The 22,782-nt window shown below is 44.0% G+C and overlaps 1 protein-coding gene across 1 annotated transcript in view; it reads right to left on the bottom strand.

Annotated features, from left to right (window-relative positions):
• snx7 (sorting nexin 7) overlaps positions 1 to 22,782 on the bottom strand; it is a 70,812-nt gene that overhangs the window by 30,952 nt on the left and 17,078 nt on the right. Inside the window, exons 5-7 of the mRNA XM_084326310.1 lie at positions 16,752 to 16,950; positions 15,728 to 15,927; positions 13,050 to 13,136 (exon numbers count right to left, since the gene is read on the bottom strand). Of these exons, the coding sequence (XP_084182436.1) occupies positions 13,050 to 13,136; positions 15,728 to 15,927; positions 16,752 to 16,950 (486 nt within the window). The remainder of the gene's footprint in view (positions 1 to 13,049; positions 13,137 to 15,727; positions 15,928 to 16,751; positions 16,951 to 22,782) is intronic.

The following is a 22,782-nucleotide window of genomic DNA, read 5'->3' as shown; positions in this document are numbered from 1 at the left end:
GTCTAGGGTCTTACTTTTCAAGAACTTGATCTTTTTGTAATGATTGATATTGAGAGCTATGAATAACAAGACTAGAACCACACCAGTGTGTTTGACATGTGGGTTCCAAGTAGGGATGTCCGATATTATCGGCCGATATCGGCAGTAAAATGTGATATCGGAAAATATCGGTATCGGTTTAAAAAAAATAAAAAACAATAACAATATTTGTTATATATATATCCAGTGAAATTATAGTTACCTGAAATTATTCCGTTTTTTGGACGGGGAAACCCTGCATATATCGGTATCGGTTGATATCGGTATCGGAAATTAAGAGTTGGACAATATCGGTATCGGTAAAAAAGCCAATATCGAGCATCCCTAGTTCCAAGCCATTCTTGCCTTCCTACAAAAAGAAAGTGTGCCCTTCTTTTTTCATAATCTTTAACCATTACTGAAAGATGTGGTGGTAATTCCAATGTACATGTATCTGAATATGTGTCTTGAAAACCACCACATATGACTAAAATGGTGTGGTGGTGGTAACTTTCGTGAGTTTATGTGGTGTTTATATTATTCACGTGGATTAAATAACTTCTATTTCTTTCATTAACAGTAAAAGATTATGAAAAAAAGAACGGCACAGTGATCTTTGTATCAAGGCAAGAATGATGAATAAAAAAAGACTGACGCGTTCCTTTAAGACGGACCCGGACTCATGCACACGCATTTCAACAACGGGGAGTGGCTCAGCAAGCGGCGTTGGCTCGTATCAGGCTGAGCGTTGGCTGAGTGTTGGCTCGTATCGGGCTGAAGTTGGCTTGTATCGGGCTGAACGTTGGCTTGTATCAGGCTGAGCGTTGGCTCGTATCAGGCTGAGTGTTGTCTCGTATCGGGCTTAGCGTTGGCTCGTATCAGGCTGAGTGTTGTCTCGTATCGGGCTGAGCGTTGACTGAGTGTTGGCTCATATCGGGCTGAGCGTTGGCTCGTATCGGGCTGAGCGTTGGCTCGTATCGGGCTGAGCGTTGGCTGAGCGTTGGCTCATATTGGGCTGAGCGTTGGCTGAACGTTGGCTTGTATCGGGCTGAACGTTGGCTTGTATCGGGCTGAACATTGCCTCTTATTGGGCCGAGCGTTGGCTGAACGTTGGCTTGTATCAGGCCAAGCGTTGGCTTGTATCGGGCTGAGCATTGGCTTGTATCAGGCTGAGCGTTGGCTCGTATCAGGCTGAGTGTTGTCTCGTATCAGGCTGAGCGTTGGCTCGTATCAGGCTGAGCGTTGGCTCGTATCAGGCTGAGTGTTGGCTCGTATCGGGCTTAGCGTTGGCTCGTATCAGGCTGAGCGTTGGCTCGTATCAGGCTGAGTGTTGTCTCGTATCGGGCTTAGCGTTGGCTCGTATCAGGCTGAGTGTTGGCTCGTATCGGGCTTAGCGTTGGCTCGTATCAGGCTGAGTGTTGGCTCGTATCAGGCTGAGTGTTGGCTCGTATCAGGCTGAGTGTTGGCTCGTATCGGGCTTAGCGTTGGCTCGTATCAGGCTGAGTGTTGGCTCGTATCGGGCTGAACGTTGGCTTGTATCGGGCTGAGCATTGCCTCTTATTGGGCCGAGCGTTGGCTGAACGTTGGCTTGTATCGGGCCGAGTGTTGGCTTGTATCAGGCTTAGCGTTGGCTTGTATCGGGCTGAGCGTTGGCTCGTATCAGGCTGAGCTTTGGCTCGTATCGGGCTGAGCGTTGGCTCGTATCGGGCTGAGCGTTGGCTTAGCGTTGGCTCGTATCAGGCGGAGCGTTGGCTCGTATCGGGCTGAGCGTTGGCTCGTATCGGGCTGAGCGTTGGCTCGTGAGCCTACGGGTCCAATAATGGCAGTGGACCCCTATAGGTCAGCTAGTGTTGGCTGCTCCTAAATTTAGATTTTGGTTACTTTATATGCTGAAAGATAAAACTAACATAATGAAATAGTCACACTGCAATGTAATGATTAACAGGTCAGCAGCTTCTAAAATGTATGAGGGAATACGACTAGTATACGCTAGTCTATATACTACACTGGAGCACACGGATTTAAGGCAATAAACTTTATTTTAGACTAGCGTTTCAAAGTAGGAGGCGTCTTCATCCTTGGTTTTGACTGTGGTGAAGAGTCAGGCCTACATTACCTTTGTATGTGTGTTGGTTGGAGTGCGTGTAACTTTACCCATGATAATTTTTCAAGTTTAAATAAATTATAAAACAATAAATTGTTTGTTTGTTTTAAATAAAAAGTTTGTCAATACAAATTCATGACGTTTCATAAGAGAGCCTCTTGACGAGTAATGCCTCTAAACAGCAACTCTGCGATTCAATATCCAATATGTTGGTAAAAACAGTTAAGTGGGCTGTATCGACTTCCACCTCGCTTTCCTTCATGCATGAGGAAGGCTACATGTCGAGAACAAGAGAAGAATAATTCAAAATGAGCTGCTACTATCCATCTTACCACGGTAGTAATACGATTATGGTATTACAAATATATGTTGCAATATTCGCTAACGGCCATGGGCTGGTTGTTTAAAGCGGTCCGTGTGACATTCAGATATAGATGGTGGCATTTGCAGAGACAAATCAAACAAAGCATGCACAACAGAGGCAGAAACACATGCATGGACACATTATACGCACAATACACACGGACACAAAACACACACACACAGACAGACACACAGACACAGGCCATGGGGACCTCTGTGGCCGCGCTTGTTACTGCAGTGTTATTGATCCAGACACCTCATCAAGGCTGAGGCCGCCTAAGCAGCTCTATCCATCACACACACTATCACACACACAGCTGTCGGATTAGGCCTCGGTGATGCAAGGCTGCTTTTCAGATCGGGAAGGCTATTGACCAGGCTGCCTCAACACCATCTGCCCCTACCAGTCAATAGAGCTCTCAACACCATCTGCCCCTACCAGTCAATAGAGCTCTCAACACTCTGCTGCTACCAGTCAATAGAGCTCTCAACACTCTGCTGCTACCAGTCAATAGAGCTCTCAACACTCTCTGCTGCTACCAGTCAATAGAGCTCTCAACACTCTGCTGCTACCAGTCAATAGAGTTCTCAACACTCTGCTGCTACCAGTCAATAGAGTTCTCAACACTCTGCTGCTACCAGTCAATAGAGCTCTCAACACTCTGCTGCTACCAGTCAATAGAGCTCTCAACACTCTCTGCTGCTACCAGTCAATAGAGTTCTCAACACTCTGCTGCTACCAGTCAATAGAGCTCTCAACACTCTGCTGCTACCAGTCAATAGAGCTCTCAACACTCTGCTGCTACCAGTCAATAGAGCTCTCAACACTCTGCTGCTACCAGTCAATAGAGCTCTCAACACTCTGCTGCTACCAGTCAATAGAGCTCTCAACACTCTGCTGCTACCAGTCAATAGAGCTCTCAACACTCTGCTGCTACCGGTCAATAGAGCTCTCAACACTCTGCTGCTACCAGTCAATAGAGCTCTCAACACTCTGCTGCTACCAGTCAATAGGGGGAAAGAGAGAGAGGGGAGGATGAGAGACATAGGGGGTGGGTCAAATGTCAAATCTTGTTTTTATTTATGTATATTTTGAACCAAAGAACTACATGTACTGTATTATTATACTGCTAATTTGCTGATTAGAGTGAACCTTTTTATTTCTTATTTTATGAAACCATAAAACCTATGTTTTGTTTTGGAATGATAATTCTACATTGTAATATGTATATAACAGCTTCGGCAATACTTTTCTTTATTTGCATCCTTTTTCTTTATATTCATGGATCATGGCCAATAAAGCACCTCTAAATTTGAGAGAGAGAGAGAGAGAGAGAGAGAGAGAGAGAGAGAGAGAGAGAGAGAGAGAGAGAGAGAGAGAAGAGAGAGAGAGAGAGAGAGAGAGAGAGAGAGAGAGAGAGAGAGAGAGAGAGAGAGAGAAGACAGGAAGAGAAAACAAGTGACAAAGCTGGTGAGAGTTAACCTTTGTGAATGTCTATACGGTGTGTGTGTGTGTGTGTGTGTGTGTGTGTGTGTGTGTGTGTGTGTGTGTGTGGTCTTGATTAGCAGGCTTTGTGGAGTGGAACGGGGGCGTCACAGGGCCGAGTTGTAGTGATGTGTGGTGGGATCAATCGAGTCTGCTCTCTGCCACACAGTCAAAACACCACACGAGGTGTCACACACACACTCACAAATGTATGCCTATGAAAACACACACACACACACACGCACGCACGCACGCACGCTCCCCTTTCCCAGCTCGAAGCCAGACAAGGAGGGACATGCAGTTCTAAAGCATGTGCAGAAACCTTCCACAATCTGTTCTCTCTCTCCGACTTGTTGACCCATCACTGCTAAACTGTAGCACCACTGACCTCTCCTGGCCACACTATGTCATGACCACCACTGTATCTGAAGGCACGACAGCACTGGTGGCCGAGAGGACAAGGAAAAAGCTGGACGCTATCCTGGAAAACCCCTGCCACCCCTTCTACGAGGAGCAAGCAAAGACGAGAAGCACGTTCAGCCATAGATTTATCCCCCCACGACCCAAACCGCCTCTGCCAGTCCTCCAGACAGGCTCCACAACTGTGGGCACGGACTGCTGCCAATTGCTAGAGAGCTAACGGCTGGTGAACTTGAGAACTGTTAGGACTCTTAATAATAAACACTGTACGGACTCTGGTGCAGTGTGCTACTACGGTTTGGACCATGTATACCGGTACTATCATCACTATTACTACCGTCTGATTGAATCCTGCCACTCACTACTGTTCACTACTGCCATCATCACCATTATTACTTAATTCCTTGTTAATGTTCTATGCTCTACTATTATTATTACCTATTCTACCTGTAACCCCCCCCCCCATGCTGCTATGACACCTGAATTAAATGGGATAAATAAAGAACACTTGACTTGACTAGTTAGAAGAATAAATAAACAAACAATATATATATATTTTTTTTTAGACCCCAGCCTTTGTCTTATAGGTCAAGAAAATGTTAGAGAACAACTCGACAAGCGAATATGGTTTTGTGAACTGTGATGAACTGGACTTGGCATAAAATCCACACAAAAGAGAGGATGTTTAAACACACAAACCACACCGGCCCGCGTGCCAAGGAGTTCACAGGTTAGGGCTATAGTTCAAACTGACACGGCAGCACAAAAACAAACACGAGAGACACACGAGATCACTCCACTGCAAACCAAAGCCACAGGCTGCCTTCAGATCCTCCACAATGTTATGGTGACTCGTCGCTTGATCTTACTCGCTTAAAAAAGGGGCAATGCCACTAGGGATGGGTACCGAATTCAGTACTTTTGAGGTACCGAACCGAAACACGTCGGTACTACCGAGTATCGATTCAAGTGAGATACAAAACTTTATTTTTTATTTTATTTTTTTTAACCTTTTTTATTTTCATGTCAACGTTCACACGCACAATATATGCTTACCTAGGATTTTACTTGATTCAACAACAAAGCAGTCGGAGCAATTGCAAGCCGAAAACGGTCAAAATTGTAGTTATTTGAAGTTTGGATTTTTTTTTTACGACTGAGGTAGGTAAATAAAATTTCTTGAGACTAAAGTACCGATAAAAGGTACCGTTGGGTACCGGTATCGATTCACAGGTACCGGTACCGTATCGGTTCAAATGTGAAAGGTACCCATCCCTAAATGCCACCCATTTTAAGAATTCACACAATCATGTTCATGTTCCTCCTGTGCGGTCAGTATTTGTGAACACGCGAGCACTTTCTCCTGAAGCTAGAAGTCAGCACTTTCTCCTGAAGCTAGAAGTCAGCACTTTCTCCTGAAGCTAGAAGTCAGAGAATCCTCCAGAACCCTCTAATCTGTGATGTAACTGGGAGGTCAAAACCTGGGGCCGCTCCATAGACGATGAATGGGGCCATAACCGTTTGTGTGAGCTGCTTACTTCCTAAATAATAATTTAATCCTGGTTTAGGCCTTCTGGCAGTGCTACTGTAGCATTCAAACCTCATTTGGGTGTAAGAGCTCACACCAACATTTTGTGTATAGGAAAAAGCCAGAGATTTTACATCCCAGTTTCACATCACAGATCGAGAGGGTTCTCTCTCTCCGATCTCTAGCTTCAGGAGCGAGAGAGGTTCATTTTCACAAACACTGACCGAACTGTCATGATGGGGCACAGGGAGAAGCATGTCAATTCTTAAAATGGGTGGTATTCCCCTTTAAATGTAGGGCTGCTAGATCAAGGAAAGAAAAAGCTATTTTTCCAACCTCATTTGGAGCCAGAGGAGTATGGGTTTTCACTCTTACTTTATGTCCCTATGCCATAAATGTCATGTATGTTGTGTGTGTCATAAATGTCAATATGAAATGAAAATGGGGGACCCTGATGTAAACAAGACGAAAGTCTTTCTCTGGTCTGCATCCCCTTAACAATTGTGTGTATTGAGCCGTACTGTATTGTACCCATTCTGCAATCTGTTAAATAAAGTTTTCATTCATTCACCCAAAACACTCCCTCTCCACTGAAGTGCAGTATAAATAAGTAAGGGATAATGTATAGCTACAAGGTCATTGTCGCAAAATAATTGACCGACACGGAGTTTAAAATACCGAGCCGCCTCGGCGAGGTGTTTTAAACGTCAGTGAAGGTAAATTATTTTGCGATGATGACCGAGTATAGCTATACATTATCCCGCTTATTATTACATGGCTAACTTACTAACAATATACCTAATTCATTTTACAAAATCGACAAGACGAGATCAAATGCAGACGCAGTTGTTCTGTGGCTCTGTCAGCCCAAATAAAGTGATTATTATTATCGCCGGCAGCCCGGCAGGTGTGTCTGATTGCACGGAAACAGTGTGTGTCAGTGGGGCTTGATTACTCCAGCTGCGAAAAACAATAATCACCGGTGGTTATCGAAAAATAATTCACCGCTGTCGGGGGCTATTGACCAATCACAATCAAGCATTTCTGTGAATGTTAAAACACCATGTAATAATGGATGTTAGTCAATAGTGTTGTACTAGGGCTGATCAGGAGGTATATAAGCAGACTCATATCTGGAGGGCACTAATAGGAGGGTGGATTCCAGTTGTGACGTGGTGACTGAAGGGCATTACATCTACTGGGCACACCATTACTAACACAAGTGACCTTGAGCAAGGCACCGAACCCCCAACTGCTGCAGAAGACCCTCTGAATGACCATATTCACATGGTGGCCATTTTTCTCGTATGTCACGCTCAGGTCGGGAACAGGGTGGAAAGAAGTCGCAACCCGAGCATGACATGCGAGCAAAATTACCGCAAATATGGTCAATTAGTAACTGTGTGAGTGCACTGTAGGTGTGTGACTGTGTGTGTCTGAGGTGGAAAGATACATTCCAGTTTCCATGTGCAAATTGTCCAATGAAGTCCTCCTCTACAAGACATCACTCATAAATATGTAATATGATATCCCTGCGTGGTCACCAATCTAAAAGCAGCCTTTGACATCAAGCTGTCCCAGTGGGGGGAGGGGAGGGTCTGGTATACCTGTTGGACGTCCCCAGCCAGTCTGTCCTGCCTCTGCCGCCTGGCTTCTCCGTGGTCCCTACCTAGTAGACTGGCCCAGACTGAGCCCAGCTCTCTACACTCCTCCAGTCACACACACAATACACATGTACATACATAAGACAGGCGTGCACAAGCAGCCATCACGGACAATTGATGGGGCAACAAGAAAAAAAACAAAATAATCTCTCATCAAGATACAAGTATTTATTGTACAACAAGAGACACAGTCTTTACTCCCTTACATGCCTTCCATTTTGGATTGAAATCTAGGCCATTAAAACACACAATGGGCATGGCAACATGTATAAGAGAATTAGTACTTGTATATTTATAATAACAGCTCAATTACAAAAAAGGAACGGCAGCAGTCCCTACAGAATATTGCACATTTTTTTCATCTACATAATTTCACGGAGCCGTAATTAACACATTGCCCGCCGGGGGTTATGCCCATCTCATACCCCTCTCTGCCAGCGCTGTAAGCCTATGGAGATGTTTACCTTCTTTGCAGGGCTATAACTTTTTAAATTGTATTGCTATATTGACATTACTATGGCCCATTCAACATCGATTATCTATCCTTCAGGATGTGGGAACGTTATACTTTTTCATTCATACATTGTTGTGTTAATACCTTCTAGAATATAAGTATGTTTTTAATCTTTTCTGCTGTAATTCCAAAAACGCTAGTTATAGGCTCAAACGCATATATAGATTATCGATTGCCGTTTCTTTCCCATACACGCTATATTAAAAAATTCAAATGTATATGATCGGTATAATATGCTTCATCATGCGTGGAGGAAAGGGGGGGGGGGGGGGTCGTTTATAATTCCTTGATCATCAGTAACTGCTTTATGTAGTATGAGTGTATATTGATCAGATGGTTTGCAAACAAGGAAATGCACAATCGGGTTGAAAATAACGTTATGTTCCTCTTACCGTGGGCCAATGAGACTGGCGGTGAAAGATCCCAATTATACGACGCCGATCGCCTAGGTCCATTTCCGGTTTGTATGGCGCAATAAACGTTTAGAAAAAAGTTTAGAAAGCGATCCATATGTACATAGTGTCTGTCGGGAGTCCCGTAACGAGATGTGACTGCCGGATGATTTTCCTCGATGCACTGATGCCATTTACTGTTTTGCAAGTGTAACTCGCCCGACCATCCACCAGGCGGCGGTATTGAGCCGTCGTTGCAGTCACATCTAAGGTCCAGCTGCAGGACCGAGGGTGGGTATATGAATTATGAATGCCATGGCGAAAAAATGAAATATTGATCTCAAAAACGCTGTACAGCGATCCTGGCAGACAACGCATGGCGGCCAATAACGCTGGACAGCGTTTTTGGCGCTGGAAGTGTTAACACAACACACGGATTCAATGTCCCCGATGACATCACTGGTGGCCATATTCAAACTCATTCACTCTCAACAATTGTCAAACTAAATGAACGTGTGCAAACCTGTTCAGAGTGTGTGATTATGTGCAAAATAAATCACTATTTTCTTTTGGTGAAGTGCTCCTTTAAAACACTATAACAGCTGGAGGTGTTGGCCGTGAACATTATGTCCTTTTCCAGCGTCAGCATCGGAAAGTAGGTGGGGGGGGGGGGGGGGGGAGAGGGACAGGGTGCTAAAATAGTGAAGACTTCCTCTCTGGCCTGGAGGCAGCAAGGCACTAAGTAAACTTCAAAAAGGCCCCAATCACTTCAACAGCTGTTCCATCTAGGTCAGCTATGCTGTCAGGACAGCGCTGCCTGCCCTATACGCAGTAAACACACGGGCCCGTAACGACCGGCTCACGGTACGACGCCACAAGGTGCGTTTATGTTCACAGCCTCAATAGAGCTCTCAACACGGTCCGCTCCCTACCAGTCAATAGAGCTCTCAACACTGCCCGCTCCCTACCAGTCAATAGAGCTCTCAACACGGTCCGCTCCCTACCAGTCAATAGAGCTCTCAACACGGTCCGCTCCCTACCAGTCAATAGAGCTCTCAACACGGTCCGCTCCCTACCAGTCAATAGAGCTCTCAACACAGTCCGCTCCCTACCAGGCAATAGAGCTCTCAACACGGTCCGCTCCCTACCACTCAATAGAGCTCTCAACACAGTCTGCTCCCTACCAGTCAATAGAGCTCTCAACACAGTCCGCTCCCTACCAGTCAATAGAGCTCTCAACACAGTCCGCTCCCTACCAGTCAATAGAGCTCTCAACACAGTCCGCTCCCTACCAGGCAATAGAGCTCTCAACACTGTCTGCTCCTTACCACTCAATAGAGCTCTCAACACTGTCCGCTCCCTACCACTCAATAGAGCTCTCAACACGGTCCGCTCCCTACCAGGCAATAGAGCTCTCAACACTGTCTGCTCCTTACCACTCAATAGAGCTCTCAACACGGTCCTGCTCCCTACCACTCAATAGAGCTCTCAACACAGTCCGCTCCCTACCAGGCAATAGAGCTCTCAACACTGTCTGCTCCTTACCACTCAATAGAGCTCTCAACACTGTCCGCTCCCTATCAGGCAATAGAGCTCTCAACACTGTCCGCTCCTTACCAGTCAATAGAGCTCTCAACACTGCCTGCTCCTTACCAGTCAATAGAGCTCTCAACACTGTCCGCTCCTTACCAGTCAATAGAGCTCTCAACACTGCCTGCTCCTTACCGGTCAATAGAGCTCTCAACACTGTCCGCTCCCTACCAGTCAATAGAGCTCTCAACACGGTCCGCTCCCTACCAGTCAATAGAGCTCTCAACACGGTCCGCTCCCTACCAGGCAATAGAGCTCTCAACACTGTCTGCTCCCTACCACTCAATAGAGCTCTCAACACCGGTGTGCTCTAACAGCGATGCTGCTAACGTTCATACATTCCGATTGGAGTCAAAGTAGCTACAATAATATTATGCACTCATGGTACTTCAAGGCGCTTTGGCTCAAAGTGTTCAGCATACAAGGCATATAGTAGTATGATATAATAAATTGTATTACTTTAAAATAAATATCTACAGTGGTTTCTAATGTGTTATACTGTGCAAGATATATCGCCTCCGACCTGCAATTTTTTTGCTGCGTCAAAAGAAGTACAACGGGGCTCTATGGAGAAACCATGGCACTCCCCTGACTAAAAGTGGTTTCAAACGAAAACAGCTGGATGTCATTTTGCCAAATCAGCATGGCTGTGAGTGTGAGTCTTTCACCTTTTACATTATGTAGCTTTGGGCATGGATTGATTGTTTAGATCGCTAGCATGGCTAACAAATGCAAATGTATTGTACTGCTCCGGTGTTCTGAGGATTGGGTTCCTTTTCTGCTTCGGGTCTGCGCACGCATGTTTGTCATGACGTCGTCGGCGAACAGGTCTATAGGGCGGCAACGACTAACTGACACAGGCACGTGCACACATAGAGCCCAAGGGGTGCTTGAGCACCTGCCCTTTTTGAGCCTCATAAAAAAAATGCCCTTTTTGAAAAAGAAATTTAAATTTTTTTTTTTTTTTTACCGTTACGCATATAGACTGCCCTTCCAACTGAAAAATGTCAGGATAGAATCAAAATATTAGGTAAAGAGAGAGAGATGCCCCATATTCCATTGCAGTTTGCACAGCCTCCTCAGCTTGCCTCTATATAAATACAGTTGAATGCTGGTATTACACTCATTGAGGGACACGAAGAAGTCAAGTCCGATGGGATTTGGGAATCTCAAATACAAATCGGGATTGGAATAAAAAAATGCATTTATATTAAACAATACATAATATACAGCACTTCTTGGGGTCTGTAGGGTAAGCACTTATTCCCTCCCCCCTGAACATTTATGGAGATGTATGGGCCTTTTAAGTCAGTGATAAAAGTGTCTTTCAAGGATAAGTGAGCTCCTGCACTGATTATTATAGTTCAATATTCAATATTTGATCACCAAAACCCCCCAAAAAGCATAAAAAAGGGGCCCCGCCTGAAAAAAGGCCCTTAAATATTGGGCTTGCGCGCTATGCGTGCTCGGTTAAAACACACAGGTATAGTGACCTTTTCTGCCTTTGAGCACCTGCCCCTCTAAAGTCCTGTGCACGTCCCTGAACTGACAACTACCCGGCCGATTAGCCCATTAGTAAATCTATGTTATGCTGCACCTCCATGGCCTGTTGTTGAAGCCATTTGAGGTACAGTACAGTATAGCAAAGCCTGTTAGCACTTAATTTTTGTTTTATGTTTTTCTCCTTTATTATTATTTAAACTGTTCATCTCCTTTCAAACTGACTTAAGACAGGTTTTTCAAATAAATAAATAAAACTATATTTTTTGCACTCTTGATATATAGTGTACATTTACGTTTGCTTTCTTGTTACTGTCAATGTGCAAGTTGTTTTTTCTTTTTAGATGAATCAATTAATCGTTCCAACAATCGATAGATCAATTGTCGTTAGTTGCAGCCCTACTGTAGCTAGCCCATTCACACACACACACACACACACACACACACACACACACACACACACACACACACACACACACACACACACACACACACACACACACACACACACACACACACACACACACACACACCAGATTCATCTGCCGGTAAATTTTGCCGTCCCGCTAAATTAAAATATCACAGGTGGATTAAAAGATCAGCTGAATCAAAGCTGGGGAGGAATGGAGGGGCATACACACCTGAACACACACACACACACGTCCATGAAGTGTGCACACACTCAAAGGAATGTCCACCTCTCTAGCTCAGTCCTTTATTTCTGGTCTTTCAGTCTTTATTTCTCCCCCCTCCCTCCCTCTCTTTCCACCTCATTCCCTCCCCCTCCCTCCCTCTCCCTCCCCCTCCCTCCCTCTCCACCTATGATGACATTTGGAGTCCGTTATCAGAAGAGGATGTGGAAAATTTTCATTACGCCGCGATTAGCCAAGGGCTTATGGTATGAAATAATATTTACAGCCCCTCTTCCCGGAGCGGGCCTCCAAGCTCAGGGCCGACTTCCCCTCGACGAGCTGGCGATATCCAGGTAATCCACAGAGAGAGCCCTTTTCCAATATCACCTCCTCCGGGAGAGGATGGAGGATGGAGGAGAGGCTGCACTTCTGACTCCTCTTTATTACATCTAATCTCTGGGAAAATGACTGGAGGACGACACACACACACCAGCTGCCTTATAGTGGGAGAGAGAGAGAGAGAGAGAGAGAGAGAGAGAGAGAGAGAGAGAGAGAGAGAGAGAGAGAGAGAGAGAGAGAGAGAGAGAGAGAGAGAGGCGTGCTGGGGGAGGAGGTGTGTGCATGTGAAGAGATGCGTGTGCATGTTTGTACATGTAGTATATGTCCATCTGTCTGTACATAATAGGTACATGTCCGTGTATGTCTGTGTTTCTGTCTTTCCACTTGTACAAGTGCATCTGACTGTGGGTGCATATATATATGTGTGTATGTGTGTGTGTGTGTGTGTGTGTGTGTGTGTGTGTGTGTGTGTGTGTGCCTGTGTCAACTTGGTACTTACTGCTTCTTGGTCGGACTTCTTGGAGGCCAGAGCCTCGTTCTTGGCCTCAAACTCAGCTTGGATGTTGTCCCTCCTCCTCATCACTGCCTGGTAGACAGACAGAGAGAGAGACAGACAGAGAGACAGAGAGAGAGACAGACAGAGAGACAGACAGACAGACAGACAGACAGACAGACAGACAGACAGACAGAGAGACAGACGGACAATCACATATACAGATGGACAGTCAGACAGTGACGGACGGACAGACAGACAGACGGGAACATACAGTACAGAAGGACAAACAGACAGACAAAAACAGCCATCAGTATAATAGTTTATTTTAGGGATTAGTCGATTCAGAGTTTCATAATCAACCTTTAAATATGGAAATTAAGATTTAAGATTTCAATGATCTGACATTAAATCACCATATAGATTCAACCACACACACACTTATGCAGAATAAACATGTGTTGAATGACTGGGTGTACATGAAGGTCCGTGTTGTGCTGAATGCAGACTCCACTAAATTACATGCATGTTCCACGTAATTGTGTGCGTCGTTGAGTCTCTACACAGTCCGTATTTCAAATGATCAACATCTTGGTTAATGTAGCTTTAATTAAAAAGGTATTCAATAGAGTTTTTCACCAATAGTTGATGAAATTGATACTACAGTAGGAGGAGAGGGGTCCCCGGAAAAACTATGTATCATGTGTTCTTCCAGCACGAGCACGTCACGTGCACGCCACGAGCACATCACAAGCACGTCACGAGCATGCCACGAGCATGCGACAAGCATGTCACAAGCATGCCACAAGCACGCCACGAGAACGTCAGGAGCACTGGGGTAATGTAGAACATAAAGCCCTGGAGGCTTGTGAACATGTCGTGGTGCTTTCGATTAATTGGTCCATACGATCTTCCTCGAAATCTAACAAGCCAGGGGCGGCTGGGTGGCGTAGCGGAGATTGCGCTTGTCACCAATGCAAGAGGCTGCCGGAGTCAGCATTGCCTGCGGCTTGGGCCAGTCATCATACTATCTCAATTGGCAGAGGTAGCGGGTGGAAAGTCGATGGGTGGGGATTGGACGTTGTGGACAGCAACTCCTACAGGTCGGTTGGGTGAAGGGAAAAAATTATTGGCGATACGAAATTGGGATGGGAGAAAAATAGAAAATAAGGAGAAAAAAAAATGTATAAAAAAAAATCTAACAAGCCAACTGCAAAAACAGACTTTGCAAAGGCTATATGAGGTAGGGAATGTATTCAGCTTGTAGACTAAAGAACAACCTTTGGAGGACATTTGAATATAAACAAATGCAAGCTCCGTTGGATACCTTCAATTTGGCTTTATTGACCTTCAGACTTCAAACTTCTGGCTAGATTATTGTGTATTCCTATATGTCACATACCGTATGTCACATATGTCACAGTTATAAAGGCAAAATAATCAGCCTACAAAGCAAAGTATATGGTGGGTTTTAGTATCTTACTGCATAAAGGTTATGTTACCCATTCCCTAAAATCAAAGTCTGCCATTTCCTTGAAGAAACAACCCACTGCAATGCTTGGATTGCAGCAGTAAAATTATATTACTGGACACCGTCAGCTCTTTGAGATTTTCATCATGCTCTCATCACCACAGTTCAAGTTACCAAGGACTAGGGGCTGACCCCAATGCTTCAGAACTTACAACTCTTCAAGCACAACAACAATAGCTTTTATTGCATGGTTAGTAGGGGTGACACGATCAATTGACCGAAGCAACTAAATAGCATAGAAAATCATCTATAAAAAAATGATTGCATCAACGCTTCAAAACATTTCATTAGTGGCAGTTAAAATGTTCCAAAGCGTCTCGTCTGATGGAAATAAAAAATGCTTGAAAAATACCCTGTCAATTGTCTGTTTTTTTTTTATGAAAATGTATCGTTTACATGCATTTATTAACACATTCACGGCCAGGGGTCGCTGTTTACCTTCTGGGTAGAACGCCAGCGCTTTGTTCAATGGGGCGCTTTGTTCACTTGCGAGTGCTTAAAAAATATGAAATATTATAGCTATGGATCTAATACACCCGTCGATTGTCAGTGAGTTGCTTCCAGTCAACATGCACAAAACTGATTTTTTTCACCTGATTATCTAATCATCCTGAAATCAACGCTAGATTATAGTTATTATCCTTCCTCATGCAAGAATGAAATGTGGTTTAGACCGGATGTGTTAATTCTCTGTTACGTAGTTGAGTCTACACGGTTCTCGCCCCAGGTGGTCATGCGTGATTTTTTTCCGTAGCCTCTGTTTGCGAAGTCGCTCTACGATTGGCTAGCCCGCGTACAGCGAAGACCATCTCTGATTGGTTTAGCTCCGAAGGGCTCTGGGATAGAAATGTCCGCCTTGTACATATATATTCTGGTTAGGGTTAGGGTTAGCCCTAACCCTAACTCTAAGCATAACCCACTTCGAAAGAGGGCCAAAGCATAACCACTTCGAAGCAGAGAATATATATGTAAAAAGCGGAAGAGACCCTTCGGAGCTAAACCAGCTTCGCTCAACCAATCAGAGAGGGTCTTTTCTTCTTCGCTGTACGCGGGCTAGCCAATCAGAGAGCGTCTTCGCAAACAGAGGCTACGGAAAATCACGCGGTGGTCATACATCTTAGTGCATGTGAAAGGCTGGCGGTACTTTCCTCACCTTGAGTGTGTCAGCACAGAGGACGTACTCGTGCAGGGCCGGCACTAGGACCTCAGAGAGGTGGTCGATGTGCTCCTCGGTCTCCTTGCCGCAGCGCTCCACGCAGTCGGCCACGCCCTTCAGCGGCTCTGCCAGCTCCTCTTCCAAACCCGCCCACTGGGTGTAGGTGGGCCCGTACTCGCTCACCTCATCTAGGTACTCTAGGGGGGACGGAGGACTACATTAACAACAGTGCAACAGGCGTTAATGCTTAAGGATCCCTACCGAATTCCTACGTACCTACTTATGATGCTAGCAAGCCACAAAAAAAATGCAAAGTCAATGGGGCCACACACTTACATTTAGATTACATTTAGTCATTTAGCTGACGCCTTTATCCAATGCGACTTACAAGTTCTGTACGACAAGTCATCAGGAAGGGCACAACTCTATCAGCTGAGTAACAATGTTCATCAAAGTGTTGAGTGCTACAGTGTAGGTTAGTATATTAGGACAAGTGCATGACAGTACATTTAGTTAAGGTTAGATTTCTTTTTTTTAAATATATATTTTTTGTGCATCTTTAGTCGACGGCGAAAGATTGGACGGGTTTCGGCTGTCCTAACTGTGGTGGGCAGTTCGTTCCACCATTGTGGGGCAAGTAAATGGGGCCACACTCCGGTCCATACAAGCTGCTGCCATGCCGAAACCGACGTTGGGTTCACCGTGGAGCAGAGTGTGGCCCCATTTACTTTGCATTGCCTTTGTGGCTAACTAGCTGGAGTATGAAGAACAGCATGGATTGTCGACTGTCGATTATTCGACCAGATCAACTTTCTTTCATTTCTTTAGTCTAGCCCGCCCTATCAATTATTATAATTTTTTTAATATGCAGTCAATTGATGCGGCTCAGAGAACACCTACAGTAAAGTTGTCAGTTTTTGTCCCAACTGTCAATCTCCCATATCAGACGATTCCTCTGGTCTCACACTCATATAACGACAACACGTCCCCCTCCTACATTTACCCCCAAAACGACCTTTACCTCTCTGTTCTTTGACGATCCTCTGGGTGACTTTGTCCAGGGAGGAGATCTTGTTGCTGAAGGCGTCCACGTACTCCTGCATGGCCGTGAACTCCTCGGGCCGGCTCTTCAGCCCCCGCACCGAGTTAGCCACCGCCCGCACCGTCTCTCCCATGCGGCTCAGAAACCCCGGGCCCTGCTTCTTGTGAGACATCAACTCCTATGGTGGTCAAGACAAAAGAAGAAGAAAAAACTAAAATATTAGAATATTCCATGTTTTCTTCAGATTTCAGTGAAAGGGAAGGCACCATGAAAAGCATTCCGTCAAGAATCACCCATGTCATTAGTTGAACCATTCATTGTGAGGCAGAATGCATGGCAATGGCGATACTGTCAAGTCTTGGCGGTATGGTTCTACTCTTACAGTACATTCAGATGCAACGCAAAGAGAACTTACTTTACTCGCGTCAGTTTGACAGTTACAGTAATTAGCTAAACTGGCGCGAAGACAAGTCTCAACGGTAGCATTGTTGACATTCACAAAAAAAACTAGACCATTTCTAAATGTAAACCCATTCAATATATAAGTCACAGAGCATTCACAGCAGTCTATTTCTATACCTGTATTTGCTCCATCTCACCTGCCGAATCTCTCGCTCAAGTTGAAATATCTTCAACTCGAGCAAACACCACGCGCGCCGCCTAGAGCGAAGCTGCGTCTGTACGCCTCCGTTCATGTCTTTCATACCGACTCTGTATGCATTCGCACCGCCCACTGAAATTCGCTTTGTGTTGTATTTGAACATACCGTTAGGGGCACAGCTTCCCTGCTGCGAGAGAGGTTAAAATATAGCAACTTACACAGAAGATGACAGCAAACTGTAACTGAACAGCAGGGAGTAACTGAACAGCAGGGAGCACGGCGGAGGAATCCCCCAGAGCGGATGTAACTTAGAGTAGAACACTAAGGTAGTTGCATTCTAGGGTGTGGACATTTCTCGATTCTATGATGCATCGCGATGCGGACGATTCTGCATCGATGCAGTGACAGAAAATAAAAGATTATTAAAATGAAAAATTTATAAAAAAAATTATTGTTTACTCTCTTGCTAGCTTTTATGTTATTTTACAATGTAGCACTTTGGGATTTGCTCCACAACTATAGAGCGCCCTACAAATCAAATATATTATTATTGTATTATTAAAGCTAGTGCTCTGGTCATGCATCCACTCAACTCATAGAAAATACAGCATCGGGCTATTCTAAAAGTATTGATACTTATAAAAAGACTATTGAACCATTTTTAACAGCTGGGTATTGAGATACCTTTCTAGTATCTGTATCATGCAACACTAGTAAAGACATTTATTTTGATTTAAAGGGGACATGCGTTGCTATTCCTAGCACTATTTGGGCAACTTTACACAATTCCTGTTAGTCTATTGAAGACATTTGTAAGTTTTTTTCAAAAAAATGCATTGTTTTATATTTCTAATCAAGTACTCAAAACCATCATTTTTCAGCTTCAAGATTTCAGGCTGTTATGGCCTGGCTCCGCCCATAAGCACTTTGAGTGACGGTCAGTCCACACAGTCTGCGACTGGTAGACAGAGAGAGATAGAGATAGAGATAGAGATAGAGAGAGAGAGAGAGAGAGAAAAAAAAAAAAAGACAGGCCGTTATTGACAAGGCCCCCTCTCTCCCTCTCTCTTCCTTTCTCTCCCTCCGAGCGGCAGCTTGTGGGGGGGGGGGGCCTCCCTTCCTCCCTCTCTCTTCCCTTTTTCTTTCTTTCAATCTCCCGTTTGGGTGTGTGTGCTGCGCGGCAGCCCCCCCCCCCCCCCCCCCCGTCGCCCGTTGCTTATCAAAGAATCCTTTTCCAGTCAGTGCTGTCAAGGCAGATTGTTTTTTTATCGCTTAATTTCCGTTTGAGAGCATTTTGAAAAGCACCCGTTTTGAGGTAAAAAACTGTTCATTCTAGACCATTCTATGATAATCGTCTTTTACTGGAATATTCCAGAACGTTGATATTTGTCGGCCTATTTATGAATCGTTTTCAAATAAACGCTAGATGATCAATATTATACGTGCACGCAAGCACATTCGAGCCGCGCATGGATAATCGCAGTGTTCATTTCCTCTTGGACTTTTACAGTGAAACCGAAAGAGCCCATTTCACAAAACAGCCTATATCTTCATCAAAATTAGTCTGATTATCCTAACACTGATAACATAGATTCCTTACCTGACATCAGATGGTATCCAACTGGTATATTCCAATTCCTGATCACCATTCGAAAAAATCGATAAGTGTATGGATCCAACGTGTGTACAGTGCAGTACATGATTCCGCGGGTCTGAGAGGCTCCAGAATGAACTGTGATAACCCCGGCTGCATCAGTGGACTGGAAAATGTGGAGTACAGGATTTTTTTCCCCATCCATTTTCATTGAGTCCATTCCAAAATCCCTTATGTCATCTGGGAGACGATAGGGGGCGCTTTTTTCCACATCTGATCGCCGGCGGCGCTCGGGTATACTAGGGTAGGCTTGCGTGATGCAATATGATTTCAGATCGCTAAAAAAATTAAAATAAAAAAATTCCGAGAAATCTTGTGAGTGGCTTTCAACATAACTATCGGAAACCCGAGATATCTCGTGAGTGGCAGTGAAAGTGTTAAGAACTTTCTAAATAAAAGTTCATTTATCTGACTGCTTGTATAAATGTATGAAAAAGTAGCCATGTGCAGTAATATAGATTATAAAATTGAGGATGTACTATATTATTGAGCTGCATCAAGATGCACCGTAGAATCGAATCGAATCGTGGACAGCTGAATCGTAATCTAATCGAATCGTGAGGCCAGTGAAGATTCACAGCTCTATTGCATTCAATACAGAGTAAAACCAAAGCAGGTGGAGGTGTGGTGTGGTGGTGGCGGATGAAAACCCTACTTGACACAACATCAGTGTATACATTTACATTTACATTTACATTTAGTCCTTTAGCTGACGCTTTTATCCAAAGTGACTTACAAGTTCTGTACGACAAGTCATCAGGAAGGGTACAACTCTATCAGCTGAGTAACAATGTTCATCAAAGTGTTGCGTGTTACAGTGTAGGTTAGTTTATTAGGACAAGTGCATGACAGTAATGTTATTTGGGGTTAGTTTTAATTTTTTTCTTCTTTTTTTTCCCATTATTTCAGATAATGGTTGAAGAAGTGCGTCTTTAATCAACGGCGAAAGATTGGACGGGATGGGTAGTTCATTCCACCATTGTGGGGCAAGGACTGAGAACAGGCGGCTTCTCTTTGATGACCCTCCCGGAGCTTGGATAGGAGTAGGTCTGAGGCGGCCAGAAGATGCAGAGCGTAGGGGTCTTGAGGGTGTGTAGTTAGAGACCATTGACCGGAGGTAGGTGGGAGCGGTTCCCTTTGCCGCACGGTATGCCAGGTCGAGGGCCTTGAAGCGGATACGTGCAGTGTATGTGTGTGACGTCAGTGTGTGAATAGGAAGGCCTTTAAATAGACCACCAAATCGGCGTAGGCGATACGATGGAGTGTCAACTAAGCCGTCACAGCTCCACACGCATGCGTTCCAGTGTCCTGCCAGAACTCATTTGAGGAGGGATGCCCTGGTGGCTCACCACACGAAAGGGGCACACAGTAGCATGTAATCGCAACATCCCAAGTTCGAGACCAGGGCTGAACAATTTCTCGAAGTCGCAAGGTGGCCCAGCGCAATATCCAAATCGCGGGAGGCACAATTTGTTAAAAGGTGAAAAGTGTTGTCAAACATGTTGTGGTGTTGCAGAGATCACACGATTTTATGTTTTCTAATGTTTCTCAAAATGAGAATGATGCGAAAATGTGCATTCCCACCGATATCGTGAATCAGTCGAAATAATCACAATTACATGTTTCATCTAATCGTTCTTCAAACCCTATTCCAGATCTTTGTCATCCCCACAGTCATCCACCTTCTCTATACCACCTGTTAATTTACCATCCTGTCTAACAAAGCAGAAATGCCTTAAAAATATCTTTTAAAAGATTTAAAAAAAGAAATAACATTTAGACCATTATGCTACTAAAATCTGTCCATTGAATTCAATGCTATTTTAAATTGGTTGGTCGTTTCAGACGGCATGCAGCGAGGTGCAAACCCCTATTGGATAATAGGAGTTTAAATGCTGCGGTTAGCGCCAACCTTATGAAACACTGCTCTGGAAGCTTAGTTTGAAGTGGCGCCTCAGCCGTGATGCCATGTTTAATAATATAATATATAATAATAAGAATGCAGGACCTCTTTAGGGGGTCTTTATTCGTGATGCCATGTTTGATAATATAATATATAATAATAATGCAGGACCTCTTTAGGGGGTCTTTATTCGTGATGCCATGTTTGCCAGTGGAAAGACGGTTAGAGCTGAAACAATTCCTCGAGTAACTCTCAGCACACTGTGTTTCACACGGACGATAATTACTGTTGTACAATGTGATCATTTCAAGCTGAAATAAAAAAAAGGAAAACTCTGTACAGTGTGTCTATTGTAAAATGTAACTAGCCTACTGTACCACAATAGCACTTTGTCAATGCTTCAGCATCTCAGCAGAACGCATCCAGTGTACACATCCATCCAATCCAGAGCGGAGCAGACACATTCGCATTTAACGTACATCTATAATGTTATGATTGCTAGTTGAAATGATGGTTAGTAAACAATGTAAGTTAACGTTAATTATGGCTACATGTAATGGCGGGTTAAGAAAGTAAATCAATATGGAGTTATTATTATGTTAATAATAATAATAATAATAATAATAATAATAATAATAATAATAATAAATAATAATAATAATAATAATAATAATAATAATAATAATAATAATAATAATAATAATAATAAACGTTATTTGTATAGCACCTTTCATACAGAAACTACAGCTCAAAGTGCTTCCCAACAGAAAAAAGACAGGCATAAAATGAGCACATAAAGTGCAGACATATAAAATCACAGTTTTTCACATTAGGATCTAACATCCCAACAGTTAACAGTAGTTAAGTTATCGAAGTTATTATGTCTCTAAATGATCTAAATTGCTCAAGAAAATAACCATAGAAAATAAAATGCTGCAAATTCTAAGAAGGAAGAGACTGGTCTTATTTTCTCTTTTGTATGTTTACCATTTCTCTTTAAAGCAAAAGTAATTTCTTATCCGATTAATCGATGGAATAACGGGTAGAATAGTTGATTACTAAAATAACCGATAGCTGCAGCCCTAGTTACGGTACATATTAGGCCTACTTTGAGACAGAATGAATGCATAAAACAAAACACCGTTGAGTGGGTCTAAACAATAATGTTCAGTAAAGACAGGATAGCACACCAATAACCTCCAACGTGGGTTATCTTCCCAACAACACAGAACCCAGAATAAAAACAAAGGACACACCAAGTACTTCCACTGGCGCTAAAGTGAGACACCAAGGCCGTAGATTAGTGGGCAAGGTAACAGGGAGACAAAGTATCATCTGTATTTTGCAGACCGGACCTAATCGGTTTCATGGTCTGTAACGGAGGACGCAGGTGACACAAGGAGAGCATTCATGTGCCCGCTAAAAGACCAAGCATTAAGATAATAATCACATTTAGTGGCAGCGGCAGGGGGTATGACCGTGTGTTATTACGGCCAGGAGCCCGTTTGCCTGAGCAAGCACCGGACGACAGCACCAGCACTGAAAGCACGTCTGTGCTCATTCATATTCCCATGTTACATGGCGTGTTAACATGTATTGAGTGGGATGATCAGGTACAAGATTAATCTGCCGATCAATCACTTTATCTCTCTATCCAACCGTCCCTCTATCTATATATATCTGACCTTCATCAAGCAGTAAGCAACAGGTCAATGGCAACAATAGGGGCCAATACAGGTCCACAGCTGCCAATAACCACTGTTAATGAATGAACAACGAGTCCATAGAATCCAGCCAGGGAAGGGAAGTCATCGTACTTCATTTACAGTCATCTGGATAGACTGTGGATGGA

The sequence above is a fragment of the Notolepis coatsorum genome, assembly GCF_963971535.1.
Source record: "Notolepis coatsorum genome assembly, chromosome: 12".
Taxonomy (NCBI): Eukaryota; Metazoa; Chordata; class Actinopteri; order Aulopiformes; family Paralepididae; genus Notolepis; species Notolepis coatsorum.
The sequence above is the reverse complement of the archived record's forward strand: the minus strand, read 5'-3'. Positions and strand labels throughout refer to the sequence as shown.